This window comes from Chiroxiphia lanceolata, chromosome 16, assembly GCF_009829145.1.
Source record: "Chiroxiphia lanceolata isolate bChiLan1 chromosome 16, bChiLan1.pri, whole genome shotgun sequence".
NCBI lineage: Eukaryota > Metazoa > Chordata > Aves > Passeriformes > Pipridae > Chiroxiphia > Chiroxiphia lanceolata.
In genome coordinates, this window is record NC_045652.1 from 9,605,873 (window position 1) to 9,617,748 (window position 11,876).

An 11,876-nucleotide genomic window follows, 5' to 3' on the forward strand; every position below is an offset into this window, starting at 1 on the left:
GGCCCGCCCATCCCCGCGCCCATTGGGCCGTAAGGGACGGCACCGCCTTACTGACACTCGCGATGACCAATAGAACGCCGGTTTTCCCCCACGCCTTCCCGCCATTGGCCAGCGTGGCGCGGCTGAGCGGGTCCCCACAGGGCGGCGGGCGGGGCTGAGCCCGCGGGGCCCTGTGGGGCAGGTGGGCTGTGACCCGGCGGGGACGGAGCCTGAGGGGAGCTGGGCGCGTCTCGTCCCGTCGGGGTCCCGATGGAGGCGGCTGAGCTCTGGTGAGTGCCTATCCCGGGCCCTGCCTCGGAACCCCCCGCCCGGGCCGCTTCTGTCCCCTCAGGGCAGCCGCGCTCCCCGCACGGTTCCGGCCCCCCTCGGTTCCCGCCTCCCCTCGCTCGGGGAAGCCTGAGGGGGTTTGGGTGCGGCCCCCCCGGTGTTTGCCCTCCCTGCTCCCCTCGCCCGAGGCACCAGCACTTCACCGCCGTGTGTTCCCGTCCCTCTCCCAGCCCGCCGCCCGCCGGAGCCATCCGGCCCATCGACCGCAAGTCTGTCCATCGGATCTGCTCGGGACAGGTGGTGCTGAACCTCGGCACTGCCGTCAAAGAGCTGGTGGAGAACAGCCTGGATGCCGGAGCCACCAACATCGGTAACTCTTCATCGAATTTCAAAATTTTTCATAGGCTTCTAAAGTACGTCTTTTTCCTCAAAGCAGAGTGTGTGTGTTAGCAAATCTGGGCAAATACTGTGCGGGCCAAGCGCGTTTGCAGTGATTTTACAGGTCAGATTAATAAAATATTTTGATTCCCAAGATTCAGCTGCGTTCCTAGAAGCACGTGAGTTTGTGTTATTTAACTTGCAGCCCCCTTGGCCACTCGGTAAGGTGTGTGGCCTGTGCAGCAGCCGTGATCAGGCTCTGCCAGCCTTGGGCTCGCACAGGGTTAAGGCAGGGCTGCAGTTTCCAGAGCTCCCAGGATGGTGGCTGGGATAATTGGGAAAACTTCTCTTCCGGCAGAAGTTCAGTGAAGCCGAATACCTGCAAGTACGGGCTGGTTTGCACTACATTACCCTAGCTTTTGTCAGCTATCAGGATTTTTTTTTTTTTAATTATTATTATTGTTCAAGTTTGACATGAAAAACTGTTATTTGATAAATTTACTTCAGGTACAGAATTTATAGTGAATACCATGTGTAAACATACTGAATTAAAATATGACTCAATTTTGTAGATATAAAACTTAAAGATCATGGAGCAGAACTGATAGAGGTCTCGGATAATGGAGATGGAGTGGAAGAGGAAAACTTTGAAGGCTTGAGTAAGTTAAAATTTTTTTATAATTTTTATTTGGACATTTTGAAAGCAAATTTCAGTAAGAAAGCAACTTTTTCAAAACAAATTTCCAAAGTTTAATCTTATTTAATGGATACTTGGCTTTTACATAATGTGTGTGTGACCTGCAAGGCTTGAGCAAAACTAGACTGGACTTCTATAGTCCTCTTGTGGTTATACTTCTTGTAGCTCAGAAGTAGTCTCTGATTTGATTGCTTTTTTTAAGTAGCACAAATAATAGAAATAATCACAGAGGAGAAAATCCTAGAATTCATTTAGATTCATTCATGTTGAATCATCAGTCATTGTTGAAGGAGTTGAGCTTGATGGGAGTGACTGCCTTGGAGAGGTGAATTATGAACTGGAGTTTTTGCTGGAGGTGAACTGACATTGTGTTGATTGTCACATTTTGCATTTGCTAGTTTTAAATTGCACAGGGTGGGAGCAGAAGCAATACTGTGTGATGAATCTAACTAACCACTGCAACAGAAATCATATTTCTTTCTTCATGTAACAACTGGGCTGTGAGGATGGAATAACAGATATATCTGAGGATTTTAAAGAGATCTTGTTTATAGGAAAAAGGGAAAGGAAAGTATTTTGTCTTTAATCGTTATATAAAATACAGTGAATAATACAGAAGGTTTTTTGCTTCTCGACATGGATGCAAAATTTACTTGCATAGACCAGTGTCACTTTGAAATGAAATATCTATTGGAAATATCCTTTTCCAGCTCTGAAACATCATACATCAAAGATACAAGATTTTTCTGACCTGATACATGTTGAAACATTTGGGTTTCGAGGTGAAGCTTTGAGTTCACTGTGTGCATTAAGGTAATTATTATTATTTATTGTTAGTAGAAAGTTACTATATACACAAAAACAACAAAACCCACCTTTTAAGTTTACCAATATTGATAAAACAAGGCTTTGGAAACTTCCAGTTCTTTAGTGTTAGGTCAATTTTGAGCAGTAAGTTGCATGACATCCTGAGTCCTTTCCAACCAAAATTATTCTATGATTCTCAGCATCTGAAATTACTCTATGATTCTAAGCATCTGAAATTACTCTATGATTCTAAGCATCTAATTGGTCATTTTATGTACAAAATGTAAGTATGCAGATCTTTACAGGATGGATCTGTGTACTTCCATGAGTGTTTGATCCTCTGATGTAAAGCTCTGTCATATCTAAGTGCTGTTTGCTCTCTGTGACTCATTAAAACTGTACTTAAATTCCTCTCAGACCAACTATACCTTTTAAATCAGTTTTTGTCCACAGTGCTGTGCATGGAGAATGTCCTACTGGTATCTATCAAAACCAGACTTTAACTTTGCATTTTACAAGAGAGGATACATTTTATATGAAAGGGATACAAATAAAAATGTTTGTGTGGTAGCTAGGAAAACGTTCCACTACTCTGAAGGGCGGGTTTTTAGTTGTTTGTGTTAGTTTTCATTAAATGAATAGTATTGCTGTAGTTTCTATGCCTGATTGTCATGAGGAATAGATAACACAGTGCTCAGTGAATGATTCTGTTGCCTCTTTCCTTCCATTAGTGATGTTACCATTTTTACCTGTCATAAGTCAGCAAAGGTTGGGACTCGTTTGGTGTTTGATCACAATGGTAAAATCACTCAGAGAAGTCCTTTCCCCCGCCAGCAAGGCACAACTGTGAGTGTGCAGCAGCTGTTTTACACCTTACCTGTGCGGCATAAAGAGTTCCAGAGAAACATTAAAAAGGTATGGTCAGAAATTCTGAACCCAAAGGAGTGTCACACCCCAGAATTTATTTCCTGCTGAATGAAATTCAGTTCTCTGCAGAATACTTTGATTATGTCTGACATTTTCATGCCCATCTTAAATCTGAATCAAATAAGAAAAGAGTCTCCTTGTCTGCTTTTCTCTCCTGTTTGGCAGTAACTGGGCTTAGAGGTGCATTCAGAATTTTCAGATTTTAAAAATGATCCATATCATCATCACTTCTGTGTGTTTCAAAATCAGGGACTGCTGTGTCGTGGCTAAATATCAGTCTTTTAAACATGCTGTTTGGTTTTTAAAGCGTTGTTTTTCACATATATATATATTTAAATTTACTTTGTAAAGGTTTTAAAAGTTATCAAACTCACCCCCCCCCTTTTTGTGTTACCTGCAAATACTGAATGCTTTGTTTATGCATCTATGCTTTAGAAGGAGACATTTCATATAAATATGACTTTTCTGGTTTTCTCTGATAGGAATATGCAAAAATGGTCCAGCTGTTGCAGGCGTACTGTATCGTTTCCAAAGGAGTGCGGATTAACTGCACTAATCAAGTTGGCCAAGGGAGAAAAAGCTGTGTGATATCCACTGCTGGAAGTCCTAGTTTAAAGGAAAACATTGGAGCAGTATTTGGACAAAAACAGGTATCAGTTTTGTTATTGAAAAGAGAGACAATGGAGCTGTGTAGAGAGATTTGTATTATCTAATAAGCCGAGGGTTGTGGGAACCCTTTAAAACCGGGAGAGGTTGGAGCAAGTGTTGATTTGTAGCGAACTCTAGAGGCTGAAAAAGGAGAAACACCGCAGCCTCCACGGATTCTCTTGGGTTCCAGAGTCTGCTCAGAGATGTTTTGATGGAAGAGAATGATTTAGGAGCTGGGGTTACTGCTTAATATCTCTCTGAAGCCAATTTTAAGAGCCAGCAAATGGTCTGTAGGTCACAAGAACAAGCAATTTAAAAAATCCTAAAAGTGGTGTAGACTTTGATGCCTTGTAGGTAATAGCTATAAAAATAATTGTTATCCTCTAGATGAAAGCAAAGATGAAAAAGAGCTTAAAAACATCCTTCCCACAACTGTATATTACAACCGTCAGAAATACTGAGTGGTTGACAGCTGCTGGTTGTTGATAAGCACTTTTTCCCTCCACAAGTGCCCATGCAGAGCTTTCAAAGCCTGTTCATGCTGTGGCTGAAAGATGAGATGGAAGATGTAACTTTGTCTTGCCACATGGCCACAAGCACAGCTGAAAATTGAGTGGTATCTGAATGGAATGTTTAGCTTATAGCCTGCTTTTGTAGTATCAAATACTTAATTTAAAATCAGTAAAATGTGCTCTAATGGCAGAAAAATCATAGTGGCATGACTGGGAAAATGTTTGTGGTAAACAACGCTACTCTTAGGGAGCTTGTGATTGAAATAATACATATTTTCTAATAGTTTAATTGTTCTTTCAAAACTTCTGTTACTGTTTTGGCTTTTTCTTTTTTCATAAAACATGATTAGGTCATATGTGTGGAGCTGGAGAGTCCAAACTGTCAATCATTTTGTTGTTCTGTCTGTGTACATTTTAAAGCCAGGGTCTGTGAAGGAACTGAGGCCAAGGTTGTGATATCAGAGGATGAGAACAGCCGTTCATTCAGGCATTATTCTGTTTCTCAGTGGGCAGTGCAACTGTCCTCTGGTAGGTTTGGGTATTTTAAGTGTTTGATTTGGTCAGCAAAAACCCACCATTTTATCAAATAAATTTTAAGGCTGATAAGTAACAATAAAATAGAAGGGAAAATCTGTGCAGATTAGATGTTCCAGCTCTTTTTTTTTTTTTTTTAAGTTGCAGAGCCTTATTCCTTTTGTTCAGCTCCCTCCTAGTGAAGCTGTTTGTGAAGAATATGGACTCAACACTGCTGACATGCCACCAAATCTGTACAGGTAATTAGGAAAGTACAAACCACTGTTGCTGGTGACATTTTACCATAAACCAATATTAAAAAAAAAAAAAAGGAAGTGTGGTGGCCAATAGTATTAAAGTAACCAGGAAGAGCATAGTAAATACTGGTGTACAGTTTGGAAAGACCATCACTTGATTTAAGATGGTAATTCATGACCAAGGTGTTGGGAAGAACAAAACTGCTATGCATCTATTTGCCAATGACAGTTCACAGCTGACCTCTCTTCTGCTCTCAGAGCAGAAAAATTACAAATGCTACTTTTTATGAAACCAGAGCAAGCTACTTTTCAATTGTCTGATGCCTTTTTGGAGCTGAACAATTAGCCTTTGTCAGATAAGGAATTGGGAGAGGAAATACTTATACACATATTTACTGATGCTGTGTAATAATGTTTCTCTAAGCCCCTTCTAAAATACTCTTCTTTTGCTTTTCTCCTCCATTTTCCCTGACCCTTATGTGACTGTTACCCAACAGAATCACAGGCTTCATTTCCCGCTGTGATCACGGTGTTGGAAGGAGTACAACAGACAGACAGTTTTTCTTTATCAACCAACGCCCCTGTGACCCAGCAAAGGTGAGGGTTTCATTTTTCCAGCATTACCATCACTAACTGCTTCAATTTGCTCTGAAAACCTCAGGATTTCACTATGCTGTATGAGTAGTTCATATATGTGTTTGTGGCTTGATGGTGCAAGTTCTTGTGTCTCAAGTTTTTGTTGTCATTGTGTCTGTTTGTCCAAACCAAAGCTCAATCACACAATATAAGATTTAGAGCATTAATTGTTTTGAAGAGACTTAATTAACATATACTGGTGGGAAATAGATGCTAATAGTGTTGAAGTTTTTGGTTTTTTCATCTTTTCTGCAGGTTGTCAAGATTGTGAATGAAGTTTATCACTTACACAATAAACACCAGTACCCATTTGTTGTCCTTAACATTGGGGTAGATTCTGGTAAGTTATGAATAGTTTTCAGTAATTTCAGTAACTTTATTATTCAATGAATTTTTTATGTAGAGAATTTTGTAGCTTTCATCTGCATGACTTCCTGCACTTTGGGGATTTTTTTATCCACAGTTGGTGAGGGAGTGATAGGGTCTAGAAGTGGTTCCACTATTTTCCCCCTCCTCTTTTTCTATACTCAAAAGTAACTTCTTATCTTAAAAAATGAAAAAAAGGCAATCTTAAAGTTAGCTTAAGTACAAGAAAACTTGTATCATGTTTTTGTTTGCTGGAATATTGAGACAGTTGCAGACAAAACAGCAAACAAAACAGAAGATAATTCTGTGCAGTAATATTTCATTTTATTTGTTAAGTGGTTATTTTTCCTTTTTTTTTTTTTCCAGAGTGTGTTGACATTAATGTAACTCCTGACAAAAGGCAAATTTTACTTCAGGAAGAAAAGTTTTTATTAGCAATTCTAAAAACTTCTCTGATGCAAATGTTTGGTAGTGATGTTAACAAACTGAATGTCAATCAGAAGCTTCTGGACATTGCAGGTAGGACAGTGTGGAAGTTTTGTGTGTTATATATGGTAGAGAATTGAAGATGGAAATATGTGGTTTTAAAAACTCAAAGAATACATGAAAAAAGTTACTAAATAAATAAAAATAAAGAAGGACCTTAAGTTATTAAGTGATTGTTAGGGAAATGACACATGAAAGCACAGCATGATTTCCAGTCAACTTTGTGAGAAAAAAATTAACACAAAATTAATAGTTAATGCTTGAAAGATTTCTCCCAAGATATTGGAAGAGATCTGTGTTTCCTTTACGTAAATGTCCTTGAGAAAAAAATAGTTAAGGGCTCATAAATAAAATCTGAAAATTGAGTATGAGTTTATTGGATTTTAACTTAGATTCTTTTATGATATCTAAGGAATTGATGATTCTGTTGTGACTGTACAGTCTTTCAAAATTGCTTTTCTGTGTTAACACCACCTCATCCTCCTCCTTTCATTCAACAGAACCCCTTCTAATTTTCTTTTTTACTGATGTATAGAATCAGCTTTAGCCTGATTCTTACTGTTATTTGAAATTAATCTTTAGTAAAATACATGTTGGAGTGACAGTTTGCGAGGCTGAAGTCCTGTAATAACCTGCAGATCCCATATTACAAGTGCCTATTGTGTCAGCTCCCTAACACTTTGCCAATGGAATTTTATAATGACCATTAAAATGTAAGAGCAATTCACTTTTCATTGTCACTCAGTCATTGAACTCTTTTGATAATATAAATAAATGTGCTGATGGGACTGATTGCTGTTCCAGTTAAAAGGAGACTATAAATTCATTCTCACTAGTGCCATTAAGTGTCTTCAAGATGTAGCTGCTTTTCTGTTTGATATTAATGCATTTCAGCCCCATACTCATTGTCTGAAGCTTAAGGGCTCCTTTGAGCAGTTTGCTATTTTTCTACCTCTTTTCATTCCCTTTACTAAAGCACATCATTTAATTCATGTTTCCAGCTAACTTAAAATCTTGAAATATTCTTTATTCTGATTTTTATCAGGCAATTTGAAGAAGACACTTCCTGAAGAGACAGAAAAGCCTCAGGTAGAAATGCTGTCTGACTCTGAGACTGAAAGTCCAAGCAGTGAAGGCAAAAGAACAATGACTCTTGCCGGATTAAGGGAGTCCTTCTCTCTCCATCAAACACCAGAGTGTAATTTTCCAAGCCCTAAAAAGGTAAAACAGCAGCACAGTTCCCCCAGACAAATGTTACTTGATACCACTGTGAGTACTGGAAAGACTCAAAAAGCTGTGTTCACTAAGGAGCCTGGGGGTTGTCGTAAGATGGACTCAAAGGTGTCAATTCTGAGCAAATATTTGAGAAAATTAGAAGATAACTCAGATTCTGGATTCTGTAGCATTTCTGAGTCAGATGCTGGATGTAGTACACCAGAGGCTGGGAGCTGCATCAATAGTGAAAGTGCAATTAATTCTGAAGAAGAATTCTGTAGCACAGAAGAACAACTTCAAAGTGAATGTCTTCAAACTGCTGGGTGCAATAAGAAATCATTGGGCTGTGATGGTCAGGTCTTGGGCACTGAACCAAAGTCACATCAAGGGAACGACAGGACTGACCAAAGTAAGTTCTCTCAAGAAGCCAATAGTTCCTCTCCAAGAGTAAAACGTTTTAAAAGCAGAAACTTTAAAAGCAAAGCAGAGGATTTGGAGGCAGGTAAATACCCTGAAGTGAAGAACACTTCTGCTGATGTACTGGTGGAAGTTAAAAAGAAAATTGTGCCTCTTGAATTCTCCATGAAGGTTTTGGCAGAAAAGGTCAAAAAGGTAATACAGCAACAACAGAAAAGGACAGAAACAGAAAATTACAGAAGATTTAAAGCAAAAATTAGTCCTGGGGACAATAAAGTAGCAGAAGATGAACTAAGAAAAGAAATCAGGTATTTTCACTTTCTTAACACATTTTGTTCACCAATTAATAAAATGAGTTAAGGAAAAATGTAAATTCTGTCTTTGGGAGCGGGCAGGGGGCTTGCAGGTACCTGTTAGCTTTGGGTCTGTGTTTTATTAAATGTCATTAAAATGTCTATTTGATGAGCTATTTTACTGACAGAGCAGCTATTTGAACTAAGTGCAAACAGAATGTGGAAAAGGCACTAAAAAGGCCACAAACATTATAGATTTGGCTTAGTTCAGCCTTGTAAACTACAGTGCAATCAGAGAAATACCAAATTTCATGACAGATAAGAACAATCTGAAAAGACTGTACAGCTCATATTCCTTCCTCGTGTGAATGTGAAATGTGGTGAGACATGGCTGGAAAAATAAGTTACATTCAGATGGTCACTGGACAGTAAAAGTCTGTGATTTGTTAATATTTGGATTTAAAGAATGTCATAGGAAAGTTTTGTAATTGTGAAAAGGAGGCAGATTAAGGCAACTGCCTTCAAAACCATGATGCCATCTTCAGTACTGTTCACTTGGACTATTGCTGTACTGCCTGTTTCTAATTTTATTATCACAAATGGGAGAATCCTGAATGAGTCCTGTCTTAATGATGGATTGTGTTCTGCCAGATATGGCCTCATCAGTCACTGGCAGATCCCAGATAACTCTACTTTTCCACATTTATATCCCACTTAAATGTGATTTTTTTTTTTTTAACGTGAGGTGTGCTCTGCACAAGTTTTACAGTTTAACATGAAAACTGAAGAGGTGTAATTTATAATCTCTATGTTTTTTGTATACAGTAAAGAAATGTTTGCAAAAATGGAAATCATTGGCCAGTTCAATTTAGGGTTTATAATAACAAAGTTGAATTCTGATCTTTTCATAATTGACCAACACGCTACTGATGAGAAATACAACTTTGAGATGTTGCAACAACACACTGTTCTCCAAGGTCAGAAGCTGATAGTGTAAGTATTTCCAGTGTTATAACAATAACATTTTCTAAGCTTAATTCAGTGTTTCAGAAGGATAACTGATTATGTAGCATTTCACACATTCAGAACACTTGAGACTAAAGTTGGTTTTGTATTCAGTGTTTCAAAGAGTCAACCCTCACATGAAAAATAAATTCCCTGGATGCAGTTGTAGCTGTGCAGCAAGGCAGTGGTCAGAGATCTCACAGTGGCCTTACATGGCAACCCACAGTTTGTTAAGCATCCATGAGGATATTGGAGACTGTTCCTGCACAAGGAATGCTGGCAGTGGACTTAATTCTGTTGAGTAACACTTGGAAGTAACTGTTCAGTAGTGAGATTTTTTTTTTTAACAAAGCAGAGGGAAATGTTTCAAGAGAGAGCTCTGTATTAGCATCTCTAGGTTGCTTCTGAAGCCTGTCTTAAGTGCTCTGCACTGTGTACCTATGCAATACCATCTTTTTCTCTCTCTTTCAGGCCTCAAAATCTCAATTTAACAGCAGTAAATGAAACTGTATTGATTGAAAACCTGGAAATATTCAAAAAAAATGGGTTTGATTTTGTCATAGATGAAAATGGTGAGTTTCGACCAGTTTTAAAGTAGTTTTTCTCTCAAGAAAAAGTAATTTCCTGTATTGCTCTGTATCTTTATTATCATTGCAAATCTTTCAGCTCCTGTAACTCAAAGAGTTAAATTGGTATCGTTGCCAACAAGCAAAAACTGGATTTTTGGTCCCCAAGACATCGATGAGCTGATCTTCATGTTGAGTGACTGCCCTGGAGTCATGTGCAGGCCCTCCAGGGTCAGACAGATGTTTGCTTCTCGAGCTTGCAGAAAGTCTGTAAGTACTGCAGTTGATGCTTGGTTCCAAATAAATGCCAGATTTTCTGATGTATTGTAGGTGCCTATCTCTGTATATGCATTGCAGGGGAAGTTTATTTACTGTGGAGTGTCAACAGCTGATATCCTTTGTTCTGTTCCTCATGTTTTTATCTAGTGGAACCTGGGGAAACATTTCTGGTAGTTTTTTATTGTGTTCCAAACTGGTGCACTTATGAACACTGTGTTAGGTGTGTATTGTCTTATGATCCTGTGGTAGGTTTTTTTGCTTTAAATGCCTTGCACGGAACTTACTCGCTGCAGTGGCTGAATTACTGCTCTGGTGTGTGTCAGCTGTCAGTATGGAGAGAGGAAATAATGATTTATTTTTTCTCCTTTCCTTGCAGGTGATGATTGGAACTGCACTGAACGTGCAGGAAATGAGAAAACTGATCACCCACATGGGTGAGATTGAGCATCCCTGGAACTGCCCCCATGGAAGGCCTACTATGAGACACATAGTCAGTTTAGACATGATTTCACCAGAATAAGTCAGTTCCTGCTTATTAACATTGTTAATTTTAATTCTTGGTGGCATTTTGAGCTTTTACCGTGACTCTTTTATTTTAAGTAAAAGGATTTTAGCCAGTTTTCAAAGTTGGAAACAATAGCACTTGAAGGCATTCAGCAGGGTTTCATTGTTATTCCTCTCAAGTCAGCAATACTGAAACTCATGTGTAAATAACTTTTACTGAAGTTTACTTATGTGTATTACTTATTTGTGCAGCAATCAAAACTTTCATAAAATAAATATAGATGTTTATATATAAAGATCATGAGTAGATGAACCTCATTTACAGCAAATACACTGATTTTTAAAATGAAGTGGAATGTGAATTTAAGTCTCTAGTAATGCCATAGAACAAATACTAACTCCTCTGTGTTTATACATCCTGCATATGATAATTTTAAAGCAAATGAAAGTGATAGAGAAGATAAAGTACTTTTTTTTACTTATACTAAAGCTGGGTTTCATTATATAATTACCTCAAGCATAAATATTGCACTTAATCATTAACTTACTGGTGTCTGTGTTTCAGGCTTGAATAGAATAATTCATCTGGCATATTTACTTTTAATTAGACTTGTTCTCTTCCATATTCCAAACTTGTTTATCAAGAAGAGGGATCCCTTTTCTGACAGTGAATGCAAAATTGCCGATAAATTCTGGAAATTTCGAGCAGAACCAAAATAGTTACTTTGAATCCGAAACCATTAAAACAGATGGCTAAGCTCTTCCACGTCGGGTAGGACCAAGATTTGACCTAAGAAATCCATGTGTTTATGGGTTATGTTCCCTCTGTCCCTCTCTTTGCCGTGGCCGTGATGCTGCTGCTGTTCCTCCCGTGCTCGGAGCCGCCCGTGGCAGATCATACACACGGTGTGTACCTGTCCAGGCCCCGCGGATGGGCCGAGTGCCTTCGGTAAATCGTGGATGTTCGTGCGGAGCCGCAATTCCCAGCCCTGCCCGCAGGGTGTGAAACCCGCCGTCGTTATGGCCACGGCAGCGCCGCCGCACTGCGCCTGCGCGGGGCCTGAGGGCCGGCGGGGGCCGTGAGGGAAGGGGGCGCTGCGGGG

General features: G+C 39.3%; 1 protein-coding gene across 1 annotated transcript; it reads left to right on the plus strand.

Annotated features, from left to right (window-relative positions):
• The first annotated feature begins 154 nt into the window (after positions 1-154).
• On the plus strand, positions 155-11,190 carry PMS2 (PMS1 homolog 2, mismatch repair system component). Its single transcript, XM_032703407.1, has 15 exons — positions 155-269; positions 498-637; positions 1,218-1,304; positions 2,053-2,155; positions 2,881-3,064; positions 3,559-3,726; positions 4,912-5,009; positions 5,504-5,603; positions 5,898-5,982; positions 6,375-6,527; positions 7,540-8,434; positions 9,245-9,412; positions 9,896-9,996; positions 10,091-10,260; positions 10,646-11,190. The coding sequence occupies exons 1-15, from the start codon at positions 250-252 to the stop codon at positions 10,787-10,789; spliced, it is 2,616 nt and encodes an 871-aa protein (XP_032559298.1). The 5' UTR covers positions 155-249; the 3' UTR covers positions 10,790-11,190.
• Positions 11,191-11,876: the final 686 nt, after the last annotated feature.